Genomic DNA, 27,497 nt, shown 5'->3' with positions numbered 1-27,497 from the left:
GATAAACAGGCTAAACTTACAGCCAACTCCTTACATCCATGGCCATTATTATATTTGTATTAGGCTATACATACTATATTAAGTTAAATACTTTTTAGACAGTACAAACAGCAGACAGCTGCCCCTATGCAATATGCGGAGACATCAGCAGTAGCCTGATGTAGTCGCCTACCGTAGATTACCTTTGGACGTATTGCATTTAGCATTGCTAGGTAGGCAATGTTAGCCAAAGTTTTACAGTAGCCAAGGCTAATATGTTTTATTGATGGTGCGCCCTTGTCAGCTCGTCGGTTATGCACGGCAAGTGGCAAATAATATGAACAAACTCAGCAGAGAAAGATATCAGTAGATAATTCTGATTTGTATAGTGTTTTGTTCACTTAGATTTTGGAAATGTAGAGAAATATGTTAGCCTTTTCTGCCTCCAGAACATTGCATCATAGATCCCCCTGTAGCCTAGAAGTTATCAGACAAGAACGATCACTGGCTAACCCACTTTAAACTACTTTAGCAAAGTCCGGTTTTGAGCAACAAGCAAACGCAAGATACAATTGCAGTCCAATGAGATGCAACTTTATTCTCTGCTCTCATGGCAATGTTAGACGACGTCGTTGGTGGAACAAATATAAGTTCACCGACCTTGACTCAGGCGACTTGAAAGCCTTCCCCTTCAGCGGCGATGTGTGCCGAGGTACAAGACAGTTAGGCTATAAATAAATATCGGGGTAATTGCTACAGCTGACAATAATGACGGATCTTTACTTAATGCTATTGGGTCTATTAGATATGGGTCCATACGTTTCACGAGATGAAGCCGTTACTGTGCTCTGCTCAACTCTACACGCTACAGGCGATTGTCACATAGAATAGCCTATTGAACTGGAATGTCATATCAACAATATGGCCGCGGCGGTGTTTGCGTTTATAGGGTGAAAGGTTATGGTGAAGGAGTGGGAACTTGAGCCTGTCACTGTCCGTTAGTTGGACAACACTGTTCCGTGCCGTGGTCAACTTGTTGCTCCATTCCTCTAGCGCTCAATGGTGGTCTGCGGCACGTAGTTCTCACCCAAGCTGAGGGATCATGAGAAACACGCCCAGCCAGTCCGGCCACGTGAAGCACAACGCCGTGGCTTCAGCACACGTCCCACACGTAACGCACATGCTTGGCTCCCTGCAGGCAGAGGGTGTAGTTGGCCTGGAGGAATACTTATGGGGAAACTGACAGTACAGCAATCAAGAGGCCTCTCAGAGGTGTCAGGGCCATTATGAAGGCACATGTCAATGCATGTTGGGTACAGGCAAGCAAACCACTCATTCAACATGCAAAGCATTGAAGTCCTGCTAATGGATAGAAACTCCACAATGGAGGCAAGCGTATTGGCTGTAAAATGCCACCTTAGCGGGGATGCAGGGCCTCTTTTAATGAAGGCCAGTCTGTTGCTCTGTGGCAACACTCCATAAAGGGCCCATCATTCTGCCCAGCCTTTGGAAAGTGAAAAGGTTGCCAGTGTGTTTAATTTGGGTCTGTAACGTGACAGATCGGCATGCTTCATGATGTTGCCGTGCAGAATGAAATGTCATGGGGAGGGAGGGGGGGCATTCAAGCAGCTAACAGCCCTCTGGAACAGCCACTTACCCTCATAGTAACACTGCTGGAAGAAGCTTTTGAAATCAAGGAAAGGGGCACTAAAGAACGGCGAATCTAGCAGAGGTGGAGAAAGCAAAGGGGGAGAAAAGGAGAGAAAAAAAACAAGATGAGCATCTATGAGGAGAGAACAAATGACAAGAAGAAAAGAGGAGAGAGAGAAGGCAAGAGAGGAAGGTTAGAGAGGACAGGAAAGAGAGAGAGAGGAAGGTAAGAGAGGACAGGAAAGAGAGAGAGAGAGGAAGGTAAGAGAGGACAGGAAAGAGAGCAAGAGAGGAAGGTTAGAGAGGACAGGAAAGAGAGAGAGAGAGGAAGGTTAGAGAGGACAGGAAAGAGAGAGAGAGAGGAAGGTAAGAGAGGGGAGGGTAAATGAGAGGTGTAAATCTGGGATTTGGGCTCTGCCATGGGTGCCTGTCTGCCTGGCGGCAGGTAGGAGAGGAGAGCTATGCAGTGCGCTGGCATGGGCATCTGTCGCTGCTCTTGATAAACAGCTTTGGCAGCGCCACCACTGGGGCAAAGGTTCCTCATCTAACCTCTTCTCACACTCACACACGCACACAAACACACACGTGCACACTTCACGTGTGTGTATTCTCATAATGAACTCTGTGAAGGTGTAATGATTTACTTTGAAAACAAATGAAGGTTTGTTTTATGCCGTCCTCAACAAGACTTTAAGGACATGGCATCTCAGGGTGGCTCATCAGGGTGATCACTGGTCTGGATCTCATGAGATCTGTGAGCGCACAGGAGGCTGTGGAAGCAAGCAGAACACCTGCCACCTTGCCCAATCCAAAGTGGAGGACTCCTGCCACTGTGCAGATTATCACTCAAAACTGTCAAATACCACAGAAGACTATCAAAGGCAACCACTGCCAACTTTTGAGACCACTGAGAGACAGTTATAGTCATGAGTGTATCAGCAGGGAAAAAAAGAGCAAAAAGAGCTTACATGTATTGACAGACATTTTTAGGGGCTTCATTACAGGATTACGACTACGATATTGATTTTCCTGTGAAGGTAGAGAGACCTTTGGAGACAATCCTCTCATTTGGCAATGGAGACATGTAAAATCCATCTCCTCTTTATCAACTCTGCATTTGTGAAAGCACACAAACCACAAAAAAGGAAATGCACTCCCAGTTTCCAGATGAGTTGCTAGGGAGATCTGTCCATGTGGTGTAAGGGGAACAGAATGCATTAGTCATTATTTGATGAAGCGCTCATTTCTGTGTGCCAAAGAGCAGTTGTGTACAGCTTTGTACAGCTCTGACCACAAGAGGGAGCTAGTCTGTGATGGGGCATAAAGATGTCTGGGATTTATGGGCTTCAACAAACAGGCAACAGACAGCCCTTGGAGGTGCCAACTGAGGGCTGAGCCTCTGATGAGAGGAGAAGGGTGTGTGTGTGTGTGTGTGTGTTAGGACAAGTGGTAATAAATGTTGCCACATCTGCGCTGCCAAACCATGACTGCCAAGTCGGGAAATGGCGTTACTTTAAAAAAAGACAGGCATACCTACACCCACCTTCATACAAAGTGGTACACAAACACACAGACAAGACACACTATGGCTTTGGCTAGATTCACGTTACCAAGGTCACCAAGGAAGGGGCTGGCGTGTTTGTGCAAGTCTGCTGATCTGCAGGCGCCCAGGGACAAAGGCAGACGGCGAGCCTGGAAGATGTACTGTAGCCCTGTGCAGGTGAGTGCAGACCAGCCCACTGCCCACTCACACTGGAGGCCCCATTAGCCCCAGCTCCTCATCCTGCTGCTGGGCTCCACCACACTGCTCTCCACATACAGCATGACTAGCAGCCAACGCCTGGACACTCTGCTGCCCTCTGGTTAAATGGCCACTGATCACAGGCGATGGATATCCACGCCAAGGGCTGAGGCTCTGAGCCAGAGGCAGGGCACAAATGTTACTTTTTTTATCCCACAGACACTAATTGCATCCTTTCCCGGCAAACATTAAACTTTTTTTTCCCCCATGGAACATGTATTGGTAATAAATAAGTAATGGGAGGATTTCTGATTATATTTTTTACAACAAAAAAAATCAAACTAAAAGAACAAAGAACATTAACACTGCGTTGGTAAAGAGACTGATTGTACAACTGAACAGTTAACAATGTGAAACCATGCACATGAAACAGAGCCACCCTTTAAATCCTCCCAGCATGTCTGGTGTGTTTCACCTCTGGGAAGACACAACAAGCTGAGAGGTTTGAAAAGCAGCCCAAAGCAGCCCTGTCCACTTGTTGACTATTCACACTTTTGATATCTCTGAGTAATCATTAGCTCCACAACGCAACAGTCTCCAAACAGTAGTGACAGCTGAGCAATTAAAAATGTTTCTCTCACAAAGAAGAAAAAAAATAAACAAAACAAAAAAACTGATCCAGATTTTCCTGTTATTCCACCATTTGGGGTTGAGGATTTAAAAAACATAATAGGCCGTCAGACACGTACCATCCCTTGTGTGCAGTGAGGCAAAAACCAAAACAGGCTGGTCGAAAAGAAGCATGCTTCTGTGCTTCTCTTTCCCTTTGCATGGAGCAACAACTCAAGTCGATGCAGCGAGCAGCCTCGCAGCTGCCACCCATGTGCTTCCAAACCCACCCCACAGAGCACGGGAAGAGACAGAGAGGAAGAGTGCAGGAAAGAGAGAGAGAGAGCAGAGAAAGAGAAAAGAGGGGGGAGAGAGAGAGAAGCCTACTCACCTCCCCAGTTGTTGTCCTCAGTGAGGGAGGAGAGGTCCAGACGAGGCACGTCCTCACAGCCCTCTCCAGGGTCCGAGCCACTGAGAGCCTCCTGGATCTTCATGGCAGGCGTCTGTGGTGAGTGTTTCCACACAGTCGAGAGAATAAAGGGAGAAGACGGGATAAACAGAAATTAGAGGAGAGTGGGGGCTGCGTGCTCCTTAAGTTCTCCCATGCACTGTCTGTGCCTGCCTGGCTCCTCCCCTCAGCAGCCTGTCACAGGGGGAAGAGGCGGGACCAGCTGGGACAAGCCCCAAACCACTGCTGCTCGATTGGCTGGGGCTGCTGGCCAAAAACAAGTCCCTCCACCCCCCCATCTGTAATGTGTGTGTGTGTGTGTGTGTGCATGCACGCTTGTGACAATCTGCTCGTGTCTTTTAGTGAGTGTTTTTCTTTTTTCCTGCTTCTCTCTCTCTCTCTCTCTTTCACTCTCTTCAAATCTGCCTATGTTCACCGCTTCATTGCACCTCTAGAGTTGTTTGTTTCACTAGTGCGCGGTAGGAGGGAGGGGGGAGAGGGGAGGGAGAAGGCATAGGGAGAGTGAGCAAGGAAGAGCACGCAAAGCACGCAGGCAGGATTGCTTGGAAGTCCTACTCCCTGACACAAGCAAGCATACCTCTCTCTAGCCAGCCTGCTCTTTCTCTCACAAACACCATTTATCAATGTCTGTACAGAAAAAAAAACAACTCTCTCTAAAATGTTTGCTATTCACTGATCACTGACCTACACTGAGTAATGTGTTTTTCATACCTGCTGTTTCCCCTTTCTCTCCCTTTCTGCTTTCTCTCTCTCTCACTCTCTGATCATGCAGGCAGGCAGGCTATGCTCACAGCCAGGACTCAGGAATTAAGCCCTGACCACGCTGGCTCACGCTTCCGCCTCTGCTGCATGGGCTGTGGGATGGGAAGGGCGGGGCGGGGGGCTATTTTTGGACCAGATCAGATCAGATCAGAGCATTACCTGCTGGAAGCTAGTCACAAGTCACTCTCCAGCCCCCGCCTCACCCTGACCATGGCCAGATAGCCCACTCGCCTGGACACTCCAACTCCAATTACACCATGTTACTAGCTCTTATAACCCGCCGTGACTACCACTGCTATTATTATCCCTACTGTACACTGAATGCTATCGGAGACCCAGAGAGCCAACAGACGCAAACCATCTGGTATTTACAGTGAATGCACTAGTCATTTTTCTATTGTTATGCCAGTAAGCAAGAGTCTGGGTATTGCCTTGTCTATGACTAACACCTATCTCTGGCAAAGACATCTGCTATATTTACAACACTGAGACTAAATCTTCCATTCATCTTCATTAGTTTAATGTGATCAACTGCGACTCCAGCCACACGCCCTATCTTTCTACAGTATGTCTGGGCGACTAGGCGCGAGGGGTGGTTTGTGACATGGAGAATCACCACCACAGAGATGGAAACACAAGCTGTTGGTTCCAGCTGTCAACTACCAGATTCCTCATGTGGATGCTGGTTGTTTGAAGTAGAGCTATGCGCTATGCTTCTCAGCTTCTGCTCTGGCACTCACATGCTTGCACTGCGGCGACGGAAATTTCCTCTCCCACTAAATACTGACAGTGTTTACTCTGACTGTTTACTTGGATGTGGCATTTGGCGCACATCATGAACACATATTGTACACTGACATACTGTATGCATACACATGGAAACTTTTAACCACAATAAATAAAAAAATCAACCATGAGATCACAGGTAAATCACACACACACACACAAACAAACACGTTTACACAGCCATTTAGGACACAAACAAACAGCTTTGACAACCTACTGAACGAACCATTAGCACTTGCTCAGAGAGAACAATGGAGGCCATTTGACTTCAGTGAGCTCCTTAGGCAAAGCTCACGTGACGCACGGCCCAGAAACTTGTCACTGACTACACAAGCACACAATAATAACAGACAGACCCAACTTCGCCAATCCTTCACCCAATCCAAGTCACAGGTTAATCTGGCCTTGATGCAATCACAGTGTCAATGGCACCTCAGTGAGAACAAATTAATCAGACCATTGAAATGTTGTGAACTAGGCTAAAAAGAGGGGAATTGCTTAATAGTTAACTGGAGATTTTGGTTTCATGTATGACTGGTTTTTGATCACTTTAATGTTATATTAATGTAGGAAAACTATTGTGACTCATTTAGCAAATCAATTATTACAACTTTTTAGATTAGCTATGGAATTTAAGGGTATGACATTCAAAAGTGGCATGAGAGTTGCAGTATATGGCAATCATTTAAGTTTCAGTCATTATTTTGAAAAGACATAGAGCAAACCTAAGAAGCTCTCTCAGTGCACTAATTTGTGCAACCACTACAGACACACAAAGACCAATTACAGTCTTGTGAGGCTCGTTGTTGGGGGGTTGCCGGGGCAGTCCATCAGCTGTGGGGTAACAGCAAGCACTGCTTCAGTTTGTTCATTGCTGCCCCAATTACATAATCTCTACTGGTCATGCGTGGTACAGTTTCTCTGTGGGGGTCTGTCCTAAAACTGTTGTATTGCAATCTCTTACTGAGGTCATACATATGGAAGCAGACACACACACCACATACACACGCACGCACACACACACACACACACACACAGGATTAAAAGGGATGAGACTCAGCCTGGGGTGCCTGATGCACAGAAATGTAGCGACTGTCGTCCCATGTGTCAACTCTACTGAGAATAAGGTGGAGGCCACAGATGTTGGTCACACCTTTGATTTTTGTATTTGAATAGTATTTAAACTGAAACCTATGCAGTCAAATTGGTAAACAAAGATTATACTTGTAAAGTATGAGATCATCAGTCTAAACAACCATGCCATCTGTGTGCACACTGCAAAAGCATTTTTAGGGAAGATAACCCAAACAACTTATCCATAAACATGCAGTATCGGCAGTGCTTTGATTACACTGTCCGTCGTAAGTCAAATCCAAACATCACTCTTAACTCATTGAGAACAACACCTCCTGTTTAATCTATACTGGATTTAGTCACCTTTTTAATGATTAAAGGCTGAGGTATTGAGTTGTTCCCCAGCGTTGCGTGGACTTGGAGAGAGGTTGGTGTTGAAGTCAGTAATCTCTTAAGCCCCTGCTGCCTGCTGGAGTTGTGAGGCGGCATGTCTGAAGGGGGACAGTGGAGGCGGCGTATCGGTGGATGTATGGTATAGTACAGGACGCCGTGTTCTACTCACTGGAGCATGTGATCCGGTTACTAGACCATGCACTGACACACTGATACAGTAGGCATGCCTATGTATGAGTGAGAGAGAGTGTGTGTGTGTGTGTGCATGTGCGTGCATGCGTTTGTGTGTGTGTGTGTGTGTAACTATGTGTGTGTGTGTGTCTGTAATTGTGTGTGTGTTTGCTTCTCCAGTAAGGTTGTAAGGTTACTGGAGCTGATTCAGAGTTCCCATTTACTGTGCAAAGGACCAAAACGCCCCCAGCTAACCTTGTTTCAGAAATGATAAACAAGTGTCTTATAAACACAGTGATTAAGCCAGTCCAGTGTTTAGATGAACTAATTATACAGCACTCTTGTGAGACAAGTGTATAACCAAATCCAAGGCCAGTTGGTGTGTATGCTTCAATATGATGCCTGTCTTGTGCAGCACATTATTATTATGCCCTTTTTCTTTCAAAGGATTAAAGACAATTATTGGTGGCTAATTACTGAAATGCTCAGTAGGGCTGAACCGGGCAGGAGGACTGACGAGTCCAGTTGGAGTGGGCAGGACGGAGAGGGTGGATTTAAGGATCAGATGGGGTCACCCTGCTGCTACTGAAAAACATGGTGATGCCAGAGCGCCAGGCGAGCTGTGGCGCAGCAGATGGCCTGGCAGTGCCGCCCTGAGTCAGTAGTGGAGGAGGCTGGAGGTCAACCTCCACCCCAGCCATCTGCAGACCGTGTGTGTCCACTCTGGAGCAAGTCACTGTGTCACAGTACACACTTAACACAGAGGCACAGAGACGTGAACGCCCACGTTTAGACGCAAGCGCAAATCCACATGCACACACACACACACACACACACACACACACACGCATGCATACGCACACACTCAATATCCCACATGTTCACAGGGACAAACTATGTAAACAACCCTTTTAACAGTCACACAATGCAGGCACACACAGAGATATAACCACACACACGCCCACACACAAGCACACACACACGCACACACACACACAAGCACACACACATGCACGCACACACACACGCACGCACGTCGCACACACACACACACAAACATGATAGCTGGAAAGCAGGCTGAGAGTCTGGACTGGCACTCGTCCACACACGCACACACACACACGCATGCACGTCGCACACACACACACAAACATGATAGCTGGAAAGCAGGCTGAGAGTCTGGACTGGCACTCGTCCACCATTCTGGTTCCGGAACCAGGATGCTCACAATGAAAAACAATGGATCGGTTGGAGGCAATTCAGTCAAATTGTGTTTTTTGGAGTGCCGCGCCCTTTCAAACAGAGAATCTGTGTCAGAGGTGAACACCTCGGCCAAGAGAGGAATGAGAGGCTGCTGACCGCCTGCTCACACCCGGTCTGCTGTGTGGGATACTGTTTGACACTCCGTGGGGAAGCCTGGGAAGAGCATCTGTTGTGCAAGCTACTCCGACCTCCAGCACTGCTGTGTAACATGACTAATGCTGGTAGCACTGGGAGACTGCCTTCTTTTTTCCCTTTAGCAAAGCAAAACTACGCTTGTGGTAAACACTTGCTGTGGTGCTCACAGACAAACAATGCTGAAAAAGCCTTTCCTGATACCTCAAATAGCCCCAAGAGAGGAGTTGGCAGAGTCAGCCCACATATTTCTGTCCAACAGCATCACATGCCAATGAAAACGGAAGAGCACGGAAGTGACAAGATTGTCTTATTACTTCTATATCATGTTGCACAATGCTTCATCATTGTGTCTGTGCATTTAAGGGGAGAATAAGTTGTTGCCTTTACAAATACAATATGTACCATATGCATGTCCCTCTAAACTAAATAATTCACTAAATGACAATATGTGAATACTGTTCAACAACATCAGCAGTAGAAAACCAGACGATGAACAGGATGCATCCTGTGCAAACAAGACAACGCCACGAAAACAAGAGGTGAACACTCACCTGTGCTGAACAGCTGTCTTGGTCTCTGTGATGTTCATCCCTGTGAAGAGGAGGGGAAAACTTCATGTCATTTGGGTTCCCAGTCATTTCACAGGCTTCTACAGGGCATAGCGCTCAGAAAGGCGCGGAGTGGTTCTGGACCCAGTTGCCTTCTTATGTCTAAGTCAGTGAATGTGCCTCTCCTAAGCTATCAAGAATAGCTCTTTGATAAGATACAGGCACTCAAGCTATTAGAGGACAAACACAAGGTGGCAATCGTGTTGAACGCTTTACTGTTCTCAAAGTATGCACCAGTTCTCACAACTACATTACACAATCTCCTGTGTTTTCCACATCTCCTCTGTTTACATATTTCAAACTTGATGGGTGGATGTGATGTAGGTGATATGCTCCCATTCTATTTTACCAAGAGAGTTTTCCATAACATACCATCACACAGACATACAAAAAGACTGTTGTGTTTAGCCACATTCCTTTGCATCCCACACAGCAAGGCTGCAAGGTGCTGCTGTGTGTGTGTGTGTGTGGGGTATTTTATATCTTCTGCTTCCGTGTGTTTGCAGGACTCTCACATGCAGTCGCGAACACTAAACTGAAGAGAGCGTCGTGCAGTACTCACCACACTTCTGAATATTCCATGTTCTCTGGTGAGACTGGGTCATGTGCCTTTGGTACTTTGAAACATTTATTGGACTGCAGCAGGAACAGAAAAGAGAGAGCAAAGGCAGAGTGAGATGACCTCAACCACACTAGAAATGTGGCCCAACAGGACAGGCCAAAAGGTAACATATTGCTGACGTGGTTGTATAATTCTATTTATAATTCCTATTCAATTAAGACTAATTATTTAACCATGTTTGGCAATGATTCACTTGTCCAGCTGAGGAAGGAGAGTTTTAACTTCAATGGAGGCTCTTCTCCATCTCCCTCTTTAATGTGACTGAGATGATAACTTGATTATGACATTAGAAGAGGAGCTGGAGTATGCAACAGGGAAAGCTCCCTGGTGGCACAGGCATAGAGTATCCGTGTATGTGATTCCACTGAGTATAAATATCACTTATGCAGCTGCACGAAACACGCAGCCAAGCTGAGTAAGTATGTTCTATTAGTAATTTTCCATTCATAAACAACTAGGCTATCACATATACACACACTCACATAAGTTTAATACCGGTGAGAAAGGAGAGGATAACCTCAATACTTTGAATAATGCAAAAATGGCCAACAGGTGTTACACACACACACACAGCTGTCCCGAAAATTGAGTCTGCACACTATATTAGCACGTTCCATAAATAGTTTCCTGGCAAAGGTTTCTGAGGTATCCATAGGTCTGCCACTCTTCTAGGTTTTGAGGGCTGCCTTTATTGCATCAGACAACCCCAGTCACAGCCTAGTCACACAGCCAATGTTTCTGCTGCAGTCTGGGGGTTGGTGGAGGTCGTCCCTGCAGTCTGTTGCCCCGGCTATCAGATGTGTGTCAGAGTGTCAAGTGTCCCCTCAGCTCTTACATAAGCCACGAGTAAAATCCAGATGGAGTTAAGATTGATTTGATTTACAGGTACACAAAGTCCGTAAATAATCACATCGCCCCCATGACAGGCACGCAAACATACATGGGTAGCTACCTTGGGGACGTGCCCTGATGACCCGTTTAGTCTCTAAAAATGCTGACCTAGACTGGACAGGAAACACATCTCTGATGTCTTGGTCTGTCCGCCATTTTGTTTCCTCTCCTGACCCTGATCTAGTCTGAGGTCTCATAATTCCCAGAGATGTGAACACCATGCCACAAATCTGCCATTGTAACACAAGGAAACGCACTAGCACCCAAAAACACACACACACACACACACACACACACACGCACAACCAGTGAAACAAAACATGCAAGTCATGTCCTTTTGTACAGTCTTTTCAAGACATGATTTCCTGCAGTGTGTGGCCAACTGCTAGGCTTCAGAAGCAGCGGGCATGTCGACCACATCTCTATGTGGGCCTGAGAGCCCTCTTGGCAAAACCACAGGATCAGAGGGGAAAATAATGAACCTTGGGGAGTCTCATGTGTTCTGGATCACATCCTGCCATGTCTAAGAGCTGCTGTGGAGCAAAGCGAATGCGCCTATGCTGTTGCTGTTTTTTGTCCCTTAATTTAGATGTCCTCGCACCACTCTTTTTCACCCATCCTCTTTACTTTATGAGCTGGTCATGAACCATTTGTTCTTCCTGGCCACACAAGATTACACATACTGTGTGTGTGTGTGTGTGTGTGTGTGTGTGTGTGTGTGTGTGTGTGTGTGTGTGTGTGTGTGCGTGTGTGTGCGTGTGTGTTTGTGTGTGTGTGTGTGTGTGTGTGTGCGCGCACGTGTGTGTGTGTGTGCGCGCGTGTGTCTGTGTGTGTGTGAACGAGAGAGTGTGAGTGTACTTGCTCATGAGCACATGGAGAGAGCATCTCTTTCAACACTGTGGGCACTTGCTGTAGCACCATAGAAACCCGAGTGTGTGTGAGGGAAAAAAACACTGGCCAGTGGCTGTCTAAATCAGGATAAAAGCTTTGGCTAATTGAGGTGCCATTACACTGTTCCGCAATACATCATGTTCCACAGCCCTGCTTGGCTCCACATGATGCAACACACACACACACACACACACACACACACACACACACACACACACACATCAGAGAGTTCTCATCAGTACACTTCTTTTATGGCATGAAGTGATTTCCCGTCTCCTGCCTTCCCGACTCCCACTCTCTGTCTACCCACGTCTCTCTCTTCCCGTTTCTGCACCCCCCCCCCCCCCCCACACTCCCCCACCCCTACCAACACAATCTACTTTCCAAAAGGAAACTGCCCTTGCCACCAATTGCTTGGCATTGGTCCCAGCCATTAGAACAAGAGGTATAAAAATACCCACGCATGTAAACAAAACAAAAACAAAACAAAACAAAAGCATGGTTTTGCAGCCACAAATTACCTGGGGTGAGTTCCCAGAAAAGGGTTTCACGGGTGAACAGTGGCCACCCTCAGAAAACAAGCCTCTCAGCCCTCAGTGTGGCGGGCCAACAAAACAATTAAGGACATTACCCTCACAAAACGCGTTTGTGTAGCTCTCATTAACACATATTTGTGTTAATAACATATTTGTTTATCAATCACATCACTTCGTCTGAGAAATTGTAGCAGTGATAGTCTGTAGTCTGATAGTCTGAACAGTCTGTTTCACTGAAAATTCCACAACAATATGGCCCCTCAGAAATGATGATGCAAGACACGGTAATAAAGGGTTCTAAGACTGTCCCGTGGGTAGATAAGTGAGTCAGAGGTTGTAGGTACAAATACAAGTGGGTCAGAAATACACCATAACATAGCCTACAGTCTGGACAAAGTGATTCATTTTTTTATTCTGAGGGTTTGCCTGTCTGGTCTGTATTCAGCGGTGCAGGAGCATTGCTGCACACCTTCTGTCTAGCAGACAGGTCTGCATCTCACTAAGTCTACCAGACAGTACAGGATGCCAATGAGCAAGAGAGAGCCAGGGAGAGAGGGAGGGCATAGAGAAGAGCATAACTGAGGCAAACACAAGAAAAACATGGGCTAGAACAGGGTCAACCAAATTAGACACAGCAGATAAAGAGCAGGAGAGAGAGAGATAGAGAGAGAGACGGATAGAGAGAGAGAAGTAGTATGTAGTGAGATGTAGTGAGAGAAGAAGAGAGAGAGGGAGGGAAAAAGCAGCAGAAAAAAATAGAATAAAAGGTCAAGATCATTTAAGATCATGAAAAGTTAACAAACAGACAAGTAAGGGGCACAGAGACAGCAAAGAAAGAGAGAAAATGCCAAAGCAGTAGAGAGCACGAGAGAGGGAGAGAGAAAGAGAGAGGGTAGAGGGAGAGAGAAAGAACACAAGAGACAGAAGGAGGGAAAAAGAGAGCGAGGGGAGGGAGAGAGAAAGAGCGAGGGGAGGGAGAGAGAAAGAGAGAGAGTGGAGGGGAGAGAGAAAGAGAGAGAGTGGAGGGGAGAGAGAAAGAGAGAGAGTGGAGGGAGAGAGAAAGAGAGAGTGGAGGGGAGAGAGAAAGAGAGAGAGTGGAGGGGAGAGAGAAAGAGAGAGAGTGGAGGGGAGAGAGAAAGAGAGCGAGTGGAGGGGAGAGGCTGATAGAGAGAACCCACATTTGGCTGAATCATTCTAAAGCTAATGCGTAGGCTGTGAGACTCACCGAGGGGGGATCCTGGTTGTCCCTGAGTTCAGCCAGCGTGGGAACAGCGTGTTTGCTCTTCCTGTGTCTAGGCCCCTCCACCGAGTGTTTCTGGGCGTGCGCGTGTGTGTGTCCCAAGCTGTCCTCTCCGACACTGCCGTTATTGATAACTCCTATCGAGGGATTGTTCTCCTTGTTGATGCCTTCCCTGGAGCGAGTGGGAGAAAGCCAGATAGACAGAGAGAGATAGAGAAAGAGAGGGAGGGTGAGAGAGAGCAGGAGAGAGAAACAGATCTGCTTTTCAGATCACAGCACCACCAGGAAACCACCAGGAACTATTTATTTTCTTCTTTTTTCCGCTGCTCTGTTGGAGTATCCCTTGGGGACGTACTCTTGAGGGCACAGTAAAATGACCGCATCACCCTGGTCACCACTACCACATATAAATACCCTAGAGAAGGAGAAAAAAACACCTCAAATATCAAAACACAACAAAGTTCTTATGACAACCCCCCTAATTCTGTTTGGACCAAAGTGTATTAAAAAGGTCTAACACTTCCCGCTTAAGCCATTGTTTTTAGTGTGGGCTTGGCGGGACTCCATGACGTCTCTATCAGCAAGGATTAGTGGGCTACTGAGGCACACACACACACACACACACACGTTTCCCCTCAATCTCACACAGACAGAGAGATGAGATCTCGAATGGGAACAGACTGGCCATTACCCTGGACTGTTTTAGACAACAACCCAGCGCATTCCTACAGGACGCCGCCTACATCCAAAGATGCGGTCCCAGGTGGCCTCCTGCGCTTCTGTAGGTCTTTTATCTGACCCACTCAGCCACTAAGCTGGTGATAAGACAGGTCAGAAACGCACACACACACACACACACACATACACACACACACGCGCACACGCACACGCACACACACTCTCACCTGTCTCGCTGTCTTTGGACTTCCTCTTGCTCACGCTGCTGACGTCGCCTCTGACGAGCTGTTGTCACGGGAGACGCCAGTTGACCATTTGTGTCAGGGTCGTCTGAACTTTGACCCCCATGCATGTGCACATCAAACAAATGCTGCTCAACCGCAGAGCGAATGGTCCTTTCCAGAAATCTGAAGCAAAGTCAAAAGAGGAAAAGGGGAGGGACAGATGAGAATGCAACAGGACAGATAGTGGTCCTCTCTTCTGCAACCGCAAGGACAACAGCATCACGCCAGGCCCACTGGGCTTTTACTCTGATCAGAGAGTATTAACACATCTGAGTTGAGAGAGTGGGTATAAGGTTAAGATCAGGGGTGGTTCTATGTAGTTTGATTTAATGAATGTACTTTTAAATTAGTTTGTTACTTACTGTGCTAGGTCAGGTCTACAATTATCTGGGGAGGTCTGAGAGCTAGAGGCAGAAAGAGACAAACGGGAGTGGACAGAGAGAGTAAGATGAACAGAGTGGAAGAGAGAGAGAGAGAGTCTGTTAGAGACATTGCATACTGTACATACAGTGAGTAGGCAAATTAAGCCTCAGTTGACAGTTTAAGCATCAGGCACATTGGTCAGACTCCAGGAGAATCTCTGTCACTGTCATTCAACTCTAAGCTCTACCTCATATACACCCATATGAACTCATTAGCTACCCCCCTTTCATCCCTGCAGCCTGTGTGTGTGTGTGTGTGTGTGTGTGTGTGTGAAGGAGAGATGGACGGAGAGAATGTGGGAGATGACTCTGCATACCACTTGTGTGTTCCAGTCAGGGGAACTGTCAGAACCCTGGCAGCACACCTACCACTGGCTGGGAATGGCCCCTCCATGCTCACACACACACACACACACACACACACACACACACACACTCACACACACACACACACACAGAAACACACACACACACACACACACACACACAGGCAGACACACACACACACACATACACACACACAGGCAGACAGACAGAGATACAAACACACAAACATACACACATACACACAAGCATGCAAACCTAACACCCACACATATGGCATAAACACAGACATGCAGGAACACAGCAGGTGGACATGTACAATCCTGACATGATCTCTCCATGGGCCGACGTCTTTCAGACACCTGTCTGACCACCTGTGTCCTAACTAACCCAGCCTCATTTTTGTACCACCGCCACACACGATTTCTCCTGTCCACCCTCAGTGGACATTAAATTACCCTGAGTCAACAGGCTCTAGCTATCAGGACTCACTCAGGACAGTGGAGCCGTGTGTTATGCAAGTGCATGGGCTGTCTGGGATTTGAACCCATGACTCCCAAATGGACTATCACTGCTCTTCAATACAACAGAGAAGGTGGTCTGGACACAGACGCCTAAACTCAACTTGACATTTAATACAATCTCTAGAGAATAAACAGGTATGAATTTTTCAACATCTGTAAATCTCGTAAGTGCTTGATCTTTGACCTTTGTGTGCCCCTTTTGGAGACATTTTCAGAGAGCCATCCATGGACACGTGATTTATGCCTGCAGGTCTGTCTGATGTCTCAACACAGGCTGACACTTGACATCACAACCTCTCTCTCCTGTTGTGATGAAGAGAAAGACCCGCTAGTTAAATGGCCTGGATGTTCAATGTCTTTGCAAAGACTGAAAAGATTTTTAACAGCTTGTCCTTGTAAAATAATAAAGACTCATTGTTTATTATGAATCCATCCCCCATATCATGCTCAAAATATACTGCTCAAAAAAAATTAAGGGAACACTTCAATCATAGTGTTCTATGTTTTATTTTGCAAGAACTGTGAGACATTCTGTGAATGTAGTTTGAGAACGGAGAAAAGGGTGGAAGGTTTCAAAAAATGTGTTTTAACAATTGTGGAAAACTGTAAGTGTTCCCTTAATTTTTTTGAGCAATTTATTATTATTATTATTTTTTTTGTAATTGTTTGTGATTGTTATGCCAGTGCCTCTTTTACATTACCGGTATGTTTTTATAATGGCATTCTTTGACATACAGTACTATTTATGATTAAATCTATAAATGTTGATCAGCCATTGACCCTTTTTCTAAGGAGAAGGTTCATCTGTGAATCTGTGAGTGAGCAGGGGTGACCCTGTGTTGGTTCACCATAAACACTGATGTTGACAGTGACACCACAGCTTTGATGAGGACTAGTGCAAAGGCAACAGATGAGGTGAGGACAGCAACAAGAGTGACATTCAGATGAAATTAAATTGCACAAGCCAAGGTAAAGGGGTGGACAGAGGGAAGGGTGATGAATAGAGAAGAAAACACCCCCCACACAGTTCAAGAGGGCAAGATAACGAAGACTGGCTTCATTTGTGCCCTCTAGATCAAGGCGATGACCTAGCAAGAACTCACAACCAGGCGAACGGACCGGCAAAGCCAAGTCGATACGAGGTAAAGAGGAATGTCGCTCAAGAGAACAAGAGAGGTGAAATAATGACCAGTTGTCAAGGCAGGATCTCCAAAAATAGGCATGACTTACATTCAGCAAAAAGGTTACTCACCAAAGATGGCTTAATGTGTAATGAACATGGCAGGCGACATTGTGACAGGGCAGTGGTATTGATTACAGTGAAAAAGTGTTGAGGTGAGAATCATTAACGCAGTCTCTTCCGCTCCGGCCTGACACCCACAGCAGTTAAGAGATCTTACATAACTACCCTTTCCTCTGTCCCTCCAGCAAAAACACTATTAGCACCACCGGGGAGTTCTTGTTCTTTCATAATTAATGCTAGGAATTTATGTGTGTGTGTGTGTGTGTGTGTGTGTGCGTGTGTGTGTGTGTGTGTGTGTGTGTGTGTGTGTGTCTGTGTGTGCTATTTGAACACACAAGCATGCAAACCTAACACCCACCCCAACACACACATACATACACACATACAAACACACAGGCAGACAGACAGAAATACAAACACACACAGACACAAACATACATACATACACACCAGCATGCATACCTAACACCCACACATACAGCATAAACATAGACATGCAGGAACACAGCAGGTGGACATGTACAATCCTGACATGATCTCTCCATGGGCCGATGTCTTTCACACACCAGTCTGACCAGCTGTGTGTGTGTGTGTGTGTGTGCTATTTGAATTTCAAGATTGTGTATATCATTTTAACTCAATCCCTGTCCCGTTTCATTGAGACGGCACTTTTCTGTTCACAACCGGCTGCCGGTAAGAGTTGCAAAGAGATAAAGAGATACCTTCAGCTTGGCTGATGTTCAAGGTAATAATTGGATTAAAGCTTGTGTGCGGTAAAGGTTAAAGTTCAGGTTATGGTTAGGGTCAGTTCATGGGTAATTAATTTACAACCGAGATTTGCTAAGCGTTTATAGAGTAAAAAACATTGTAAACAATGTAAACATTTGAAGTGATTAGATCTGTGATAGTTCAAATCATGACAATGATTACTCTTGCAGTGTTGGATTCTCACTAGCACTACCACCAATTGAGACAATGACTCACTTTCCCTGAACTACAGCGGTCCCTTACTGTAATACTCTCTGTATAAGGGGGTCATACACGGGTGTTTTGGCACTTTGTATTCATACTCAGTCAGAGCACTATCGTCTGTTGGGTCTTTGCTTTGTCCATATTTAGACTGTTATCGGTACAAGTTTCCGGAGAGGCCACTGACTGGCAGACATGAAACGTGCTACGGCTGCCAACAACAGGAAGACAGTTTGACAATTCTACCAGCACCAGGATGATGGCCTAGTTAGCAGATCACAGCGAGGCTCATAATCTGACATTTGAGTCAGAATGCTGTAGTAGGCCACTCTGGTTTCCAGTTAGGGGTTGGTCAATTCTGGAAGGGGGAAGGCCACCAGTGACCAGAGAGATGGACAGTGCCAAGAGTTGTGTGACGCTCTTAACTAGAGGTGGTGACAGAAAGGAGGCCTTGACATATACAAACAGACAGAGAGCCAAATGGTAAGAGAGTGAGGCAAGGCCAACAAGAGAGAGAGAGAGAGCAACAGAGGGTAGGAGAAAGGACTAGAAAAGAGAGAATGGTAGATACAGAGGAGGAGAGCAATACAAGAGTGTGAGAAAGGTGAAGACGAGTACATGAAGGGGGAGATGGAGCCTTTAACGAGTGAACCAGACTGGGAGATAGAGTGAGAGGGGAACATGGGGGAGAGAGAGGGAAAAAGAGACAGATAGGCAGGCAGGTGGTGAAAAGTCAAAGATACAAAGATAGAATAACAGAGATATCTCTGTATTTGTGTGTGTGTGTGTGTGTGTGTGTGTGTGTGTGTGTGTGTGTGTGTGTGTGTGTGTGTGTGTGTGTGTGTGTGTGTGTGTGTGTGTGTTATGACATGTAAGCTTATCATTACAGAGCTAAAGTCACAATGATGGCCCTTGATCATTACATAACTGTCCTACCAGTGTAAAGGAACAAAATTAAATTAAACGCACTGAACAAGCATTGACAATTCACAGACCAACGGCCACAAATACCCTCTGCCAGATGTGGTCAAGGTAAATTATACTCTTCCATTATCCTAACTCCACCAAGCCTCTGAAAACCAACTGAATACACACATCTTCAAAAACAAGGATGAGTGGACACTACTACTAGCACAGCAAGGGGGAGCACACACACAGACTAACGAGGAAAACTCAATAATACATCCTAATTCGCCATGACATACATACAAGGTCAGGTTGCTATGCTTACAGATAATATGGATGGAGCGCTACGCTAACCCCATGAAAGAAGCATTAACCCTGGATGTTTGTGTAGAGTAGCAGTGAGAGTAGTAGGTCATTACATGGAGGACAGTCAGTCATAAATCCTCCTCGAAATGGGTCAGTGCATTCTAATGACATGGCTAGAAAGCATGATGGAGGAAAACAAGACTTTCACAAAACAAGTTTCACAAAACAAGACTGCCTATACTTTAAAAGTGTAACCATGTGGACTTACTGCAACCAGAACCACCAGGAATACCTAGACCTGTCTGTAAAAACTACTAATGATAGTGGCCTTAACAGACCAGTCACAGTTGTGGCTGAGCAAGGTATTTAAAGTCTGTTGTGCTTTGTAACAACGAAAGCATTTCCTCATACTTGTTGACAGATCCTCAGTAATGGAGAAGAGTAACACACTGCAATTTACTCCAAACATGCACACACACACACACACACACACACACACACACACTTGACACCCGCATCTAGACATGCACATGCTCACGTACACGCTCCACATGGAGCTAAAAAAAAGAAAAAGAAAAACACTGCAAAGAGGGTCAAGGGGGAATAAAAGTGGCCTGAAAAACAAAAACATATGAAATGAAAAAAGATAGTCAAAACAAAAACACACCTACGCATTACAGGACACACTATTCCCCATTGTTCCTGGTTGTCCCACACCACCAGACGTCAAGTTACAGAAAATATACTTCAGCAGTCCGCACCATGAGGCATTCAGGTAATCCCAGGCCTGTTACGCCATTCTGAAGTCAGTCTTTTAGGCTGGATTGGGAACGCGCACTTCTTTTGTCAACATGCTTATTATGATCAAGAGGTGTGCTGATCTGGTCTGGTCAGGGGCCATTCCCCTCCAGACTGGAAGTGGATTAGTCTGTTACTGAACCTTTTGATGTGTGGATGTGACCAAAAGCAAGTAGGCAGCGGGCCCAAACCGACCAGAACACTGAGTAGGAGAGAGGAGAGGAGAGGAGAGGAGAGGAGAAGAGAAGAGAGGAGAGGAGAGGAGAGGAGAGGAGAGGAGAGGAGAAAGGAAAAGAGGAGATGGAGGGAGGTAAAGAGGAGATGGAGGGAGGTAGAGAGATGGAGGGAGGACAAGAGGAGATGGAGGGAGGAAAAGAGGGGATGGAGGGATGAAAAGAGGAGATGGAGGGAGGACAAGAGGAGATGGAGGGATGAAAAGAGGAGATGGAGGGAGGACAAGAGGAGATGGAGGGAGGATAGGTATGCATCATGGGGCTGGGGCTGAGCCACAAGGTGACAACCTCACATGGACGTCACGGACATAGAGCCATGTGTGTTTGTTTGAGCGTGCTGGTGTGTGTGGGTAGTCAAGCATGTGCTTGTGTGTCTGACTCTGTGTGTGTGTGTATGTAATCATATGCTAAAGCATCCCCAAAACATGAAATGATGGCATAAAGGCTGGGGGAGTATGGAAGTAGAAAGAACTGGATCTCACGGGGCAACACAGACTGAAGTGACACCCTGCTGTCATGTGTGTAGGGCCAGGAATTTCTCTGGAAGAGATTATTTGCTTCAGCATATTCAATGACTTGCAGTGGCTGCAGAGTGAAATTGTGTAACTGTTTATGTTATGTACAACTTCCTGTCTGTTTTACACAAATTACAGTTTGCACAATTTGCGCACCACTCGTGCATCACCCTGTTATCCTTTCTGTCTCACACTGGTTACAGGCACTCCATTCATCATGTAGATATTTCTAACCAAGTGTCTGTTCCCCATGAAGAGGAAGTAGCTGCTCTGTTGTTCTCCACATTTCTGTGCAGTTTGACACACTCTGTCATTTCTACAACTACACCTCCACTCACTCTTCCTCTTTCACTTACTCATTTCTACTTTCTTCAGTCTTTCATACTATTCTTTCATACTACCTTATTTCCAATTCACACCAAGCATGTACAGTCAATGCACACATAAACAAACCAATAACACAGGGCAGGACCTACCTCACGTAGAATGGGGATATTGGTCTCTCTTCCTCCAGGGAGCTGTGTTGGGGAAAACAAATAAACAACAGGTTACGCTGTGATTAGGCTTTGTCATGACCTAAACAGCCTTGCTGTTGTTGGGGTGATTTTTTTCCCTCTTCCACCTCATATGATCCTGAAACTGTTTTTCAGAGTGCAACAAAAACTGGGGGGAGGCGTTTAAAAAAAAAAAAAAAACGCCTTTTGTGTGTGGAACAATGAGCACCTAGCGCCACAGTCCAGCGCCTCTGTTGTGGTTGTCTCCGCTAATTATTCTGACTGGCACTCTGTCGAGCCGAGAGCAAAAATATAGTGTGCACACACGTACACACCCACACCCACTCACACATACTGGCACTCTGCCAGTGACACATGATGAAATTATGCAAGCATAAAAGAGGAACTTAATGTCTACATTGCTTAATTTCCACATACTGACACTCTCAGATCGGATATTTCATAAGAGCCTACGTTAATGCAGCAATCTGTTCAGTAAATCAGGCAAAGTAAAACATCTACCAGATGAATTAGCTGATATGATCTATGCCAAACTAATTTGCTAACAGTTTTGCTAAAAACTTGTAATTATCATGAATGCCAAGAAGAATATGCAATTACAATGTACGACATAACCTATGTAAAACAAATACATTTACGAAATATGACCATAATGGGGTGGACTTGATTTACAGTAAGACCCTGCTGTGTCTTATTGCTGTGTGGTGCATGCAGAGTGCTGAATGCTGATACACTGCATTATGGAAACAAGCAGAAACTCAGTATGTCCTGTTATTCAACACCCTCAGTAGAAACCTTGACCCGGTCATTTTTTTCATACATTAGCTATGATTTATGTGGCCTTCTAGCTAAACCCAACACAGTATTCAATGAAAGAGTGAGTCTCAACAGCTTACAGTAGCTGAGCTGTTTATTCTTACTGGAGGATGTGTGGGCTACTGTTCATCCAAGCGTCCCAAGGCCAGACAGCACATTTTTATATTCCATACACAATGGTTCTACACACTGACATGATATAATGCAGTACACTTGAAAAAAGACAACTGAGAGAGATATTAAAAATGTATAATGTACATAATAGCTTTGTACATCACACCAACAAATAAATTGTCTTAGAAGCAGATAGGCTCCATCTTTTAGGGATGCTTCCTGTGGCAGCCTCAGCCACGCCTCCTGGTCTGCTGCAGCTCGGCAGGACCCCAACATTCTAATCAGCAGCTGTCCGCAGTGTCGGTCCACCGTACGGGACTTGCCTGCCTTGTGAATTCAGACTTTTTAAAAGCATTAAATTGCCTAAAAGTAATTCAATGCTTTTAAAAAGGGTTGCTTTCAGTCACTCATTGGGAATCAGTGATGATGTTGCCTTAGGTTTTTGATGCTGGTGAGATTTTCTTTTTTGTTATTTAGAAGAACTTGCTCTTTCTGCTCACTGATCTCCTTTGTTTGGATGGAGCAGAATAAGAGATCATGCATTTGGCTACTTGACTGTCACACATATGTACTAAACTAAATATTGTTTGCTAATATTACATATATGTAAAAAGACAAAATCTCAGTGACACTAACCATGGTTAAGTGCCCAGTGATAGTGAAAGATGAGAAGCTAGATAGGTAAATGGACTGATATCAGGCCATTGAAAGTTAGTGGTGATTCTATAATACATAAAAAAACTGAGGGTTCATGAGTTCCATGAGTTCTACTTCTACACTGAATCATGAGCAACAAACACAATCACGGACCGGATTTGACCAAACAAATGAAAACAAGAATCAGTTCACTACTTCTTTTGTAGGATATAGATGCTGTACATGCCGCAGATAAACCAGCTTAGGGCCCTATTGATCCCGATTAGCACATTTCAGTCATTCACAGGGCCACAGTGAAACAATGGCGTTAACAAAACTAAGCTGCATTGTTGAGCGGCCCATTCACTGGAGTCCCGTTCTGCTGGCCTTGGCCAGTCACCCTGGGGCAGTGCAGGCAGGTTCTCCAGTGGGCTGTGTTGTAACACCAGGGGCGTGGAGGAGAGAGAGAGAGGAGGAGGAGGCAGGGGACTGGTGCGGCCCGCCGGTGGGTATGTACTATGGCTCAGCGCTCCAGCCTCGTCGAGGATTTAGGGCCCATTCACACAGGAGCCAAGAAAACAAGGCCAAAGTTCAAGCCCACTAGAAATGCTCACGGCATCACATGTCGGCACCTCTGGAGGAATGTGGGGGAGAAGGTGTGTATGTGTAAAAGGGGTGTTTACATGTTTAGGAGAAAGTGAATGGGAATGTGTATGTGTGTGTGTGTGTGTGTGTGTGTGTGTGTGTGTGTGTGTGTGTGAGTGTGTGTGTGTGTGTGTGTGTGTGTGTGTGTGTGTGCCTTTGCCTGAATGTATACAATGGAGCTCTATTCTGCAGACAGTAAATTGCAAAGGAAATATTTACTTTAGTTTGATAATGTAATTAATTATAATACTACTTAGGAATTAATACTTGCCTATGCCTGTTTTTATTATCAAAACAAAGTTTCTTTAACTTTCTAAAAATGTAAACCATCATTTACAACCTTTCTGGACTTCTCTAGAAATCAGGTGTAAGGTACCAGGCACATAATGTGGCATTTCACAACCCAGCTTGTGAATTCAGAGCGAATCTGGACAAGTGTTTTTTTTCCTTCTCACTCACGGTGCTGTTACATAGTCTGGCCCAAGTATTAAAATAATATGTGTGCCGTCATGAATTACAAAACAGAAATCCTTCCTTCCTATCACCTGACAGAGGGAATTAACAAAGCCCTTTCACAAAGTTTTAGTTAACACAGGTGAGCAGTGTACGCCAGACCAGACTTCAACACACCCCTAGTTTGTATTTGACAAAAGTGTTTTTTCTTGTTTCTTGTCCTCAAGGTGCTCAAATTCCAAATTTGGTAGAGGTCTCTCCTTTCTGATCCACTGACCGTGACCTTGTAATGAGTATAATAATGTGATTTAAGAGGTGCTTGTAATTCGTAGTGTGATCCATACTGACAAAAGTTTACATCACTCTTAGTGTGGCACCCAACATCCAATTTTCACAAATGTTGGTACACACACACACACTGCACCATACTGCAAAGACACATCCCACTTTTTTTTTGAAATCACATAAAAACATTCCATACACTACATCCAGACAAAAGATGACAGTACAAAGGGTAGTGTGAGCAACATCGGTAAGCATTTGACCTATTTCAATGCACATACTCTATTTGCCTATCTAGAAGAGAGCTAAGATTGTGCCTCAGCCTAATACAATAGCAGGCCCACCGAGACAGGAAATTGACCTGCGAGAGCTTGGAAACTGGGCGAACTGACCCGTGAGAGCCTGGGAGAACTGACCCACAAGAACTTGGAAATTGGGCAAACTGACCCACAAGAGCTTGGAAACTGGGCGAACTGATCCACGAGAACTTGGAAATTGGCCGAACTGACTCGCGAGAGCTTGGAAATTGGCCGAACTGACCTGCGAGAACTTGGAAACTGGGCAAACTGACCCGCGAGAACTTGGAAACTGGGCAAACTGACCCGCGAGAATTTGGAAATTGGGCAAACTGATCCACGAGAACTTGGAAAACGGGGCGAACTGACCCGCGGGAGCTTGGAAATTGGCTGAACTGACCCGCGAGAGTTTGGAAATTGGCCGAACTAACCTGCGAGAACTTGGAAATTGGCCGAACTGACCTGCGAGAACTTGGAAACTGGGCAAACTGACCCGCGAGAACTTGGAAACTGGGCGAACTGGGTTGTGTCCCGCTGTACCCTCTACCTCTCACTCTGCATTAAAATTCCATAAAATGAGACTGGGTAAGAAGGATGAGGCTTGCCACACATTCCCGGAATGCTTGTACTCTAAGTCCAACAAAAGTACAGTACAGCAAATGGCTGGTAAGCCTCTCTGAGCTGGCTTGTTAGTGCCGTACCTACGCAAGCCGGCGGTTTCAACACCACATGTGAACTGTCACCGTGGAGGCATGGCGTCGGCCCTGCAAGAGTAATGAAGTCACAGCCGCGGAGCACTTGCCCCGAGTGGGGGGGTGGGAGGGCCGGGCTACTGCGGTGCTAAGTTTGGCTTTATTAGAGAGTGAGGGAAACCTTGAGCACTGGTAGAGACCTCAGGCTGCTGGGGTCAAGTCCATGTGCACACACTGTCCTAGCAGCATAACAGGTGGACAAAGCTAAATCTGTACATAGGTTGTTTTCTGTGTGTCTGTGTGCGTAAGCGACAAGGAGAGAGAGAAATAGCTATACGTTTGTGTGTGCACGTGTGTGTGTGTGTGTGTGTGTGGGTACGTATGTGAGAGTGTGAAATGAGTAGAGGCTCTGGTAGGGTGTGTATGTGTGTGTGTGTGTGTGTACTCTCAGGTATGTGTTATGTGTGTGCAGACTCTAATCTGGCTGATAACCATGGCCACACAGCAGCTGTGAATAAAGGTCCTCGTTGGTGTGAAGACAAAGCAAAAAGAAAAAAATATTTTTTTCTGAGTGCTCACTTATGCCTTCAAATGTTCAAAAAGTGTTTTTTACCAATAGATGTTTTTTTTACATTCATATGAACACTTGCATGCCCAATACATGCCCAGGTTCACAGTAGTCAATGCACAGTCATAGGTGTCCTTATCAGGCAGCAAGCCAAGCTTAGTGTAACTGTACTCCAGACAGCCTTGCAGCTGTCTCTGTGGCGCAATCGGTTAGCGCGTTCGGCTGTTAACCGAAAGGTTGGTGGTTCGAGCCCACCCAGGGACGCAGCTCTTTTCCAAGAGATAGGGCTTCCAAAGGAAAAGCAGGATTACTGCAGAGCCTCATATCTTCCTGGAGGTTCTGTCAGCTGTCCGCTCCCTGAAGTACAACAAGTCACCTGGCTCTGACAATATTCCTGCAGAACTGCTACACTGTAAAACAGGGAGGGTATCTCTGCACAAGAACACTACACCATTACATCACCAAGGTTTGGTCTGATGAAAACATCCCAAAGCAATGGAGAGATGCCAGTATTGTCACTATATATAAAAGCAAAGGGGATAGGGCCATTTGTGGCAACCATAGGGGCATATCACTTCTTACTGTGGCAGACAAGGTCCTGGCCAAGGTGATGCCACAGAGACTGATCAATGACATCACAGAGTCTATGCTACCAGAGTCACAGTGCAGGTTTAGAAAGAACAGGAGCACAGTCGACATGGTCTTCACAACCCGGCAACTCCAGGAAAAGTGCAGGGAGCAAGGTAAAGACCTGTGTATGGCTTTTGTCGACCTCTCCAAAGCATTCGACACTGTGCAGAGAGATCCCTTGTGGGAAGTCCTCCTCCGTATTGGATGCCCCACTAAGTTTGTCAATATCCTCCGTCAGTTTCATGATGGAATGACTGCTAGGGTGACAATAGGAGGTCAACAGTCTAGCCCTTTCCCATGTGCGCACAGGGGTAAGGCAGGGGTGTGTACTGGCACCAGTGCTTTTTAACATCTTCCTCATATGTGTCACCCAGGTTCTTCACAAGAAGAAGACAACAATGGGGTGACAGTAGCGTACAGGCTGGATGGTAACCTCTTCAATATGAGGAGGCTGCAGGCAACCACCAAACTGCACAGAGTGAGGATACTTGAGCTGCAGTATGCAGATGACTGCGCTCTCATATCTCACTCTCCACAAGACCTCCAGTCTGTCCTAGATGCAGCAGTGAGGGCATACAGCAGGATGGGGTTGACCATCAACACCACCAAAACAGTGGTAATCTGCCAATGGAGTGCCAACATCCCACCCACAATACCCATCTTCACTGTTGCAGATGAAAAACTTGTCAGTTGTTCCATCATTCAAATACCTGGGGAGCATTATCTCTGAAGACAATAGCATTGACAATAAGGTCCAGAACAGAATCAAACAAGCATCAGCTGCCTTTGGGAGACTCCGGCGGTGGGTTTTTCAGAACAAGAACCTTC

At 45.8% G+C, this 27,497-nt stretch overlaps 1 protein-coding gene and 1 non-coding gene across 5 annotated transcripts in view; one reads left to right on the top strand and one right to left on the bottom strand.

The window, feature by feature from the left end:
- The window catches only part of fam13a (family with sequence similarity 13 member A), a 60,348-nt gene that overhangs the window by 9,939 nt on the left and 22,912 nt on the right, over positions 1 to 27,497 (bottom strand). For 2 of the 4 annotated variants that reach the window (XM_042094119.1, XM_042094118.1), the window contains exons 8-15: positions 21,499 to 21,540; positions 15,145 to 15,186; positions 14,726 to 14,905; positions 13,806 to 13,992; positions 10,203 to 10,276; positions 9,584 to 9,623; positions 4,371 to 4,482; positions 1,637 to 1,702 (exon numbers count right to left, since the gene is read on the bottom strand). In XM_042094119.1, the coding sequence (XP_041950053.1) occupies positions 1,637 to 1,702; positions 4,371 to 4,482; positions 9,584 to 9,623; positions 10,203 to 10,276; positions 13,806 to 13,992; positions 14,726 to 14,905; positions 15,145 to 15,186; positions 21,499 to 21,540 (743 nt within the window). The remainder of the gene's footprint in view (positions 1 to 1,636; positions 1,703 to 4,370; positions 4,483 to 9,583; positions 9,624 to 10,202; positions 10,277 to 13,805; positions 13,993 to 14,725; positions 14,906 to 15,144; positions 15,187 to 21,498; positions 21,541 to 27,497) is intronic. The other 2 variants (XM_042094120.1, XM_042094121.1) reach the window with 1 other exon arrangement.
- On the top strand, positions 26,230 to 26,303 carry trnan-guu. Its single transcript has one exon. It is a non-coding gene; the product is annotated as a tRNA-Asn (tRNA).

The sequence above is a fragment of the Alosa sapidissima genome, chromosome 1 (assembly GCF_018492685.1).
Source record: "Alosa sapidissima isolate fAloSap1 chromosome 1, fAloSap1.pri, whole genome shotgun sequence".
In the NCBI taxonomy this organism is placed as follows: Eukaryota; Metazoa; Chordata; class Actinopteri; order Clupeiformes; family Clupeidae; genus Alosa; species Alosa sapidissima.
This window is presented reverse-complemented; position numbering and strand designations above follow the sequence as displayed.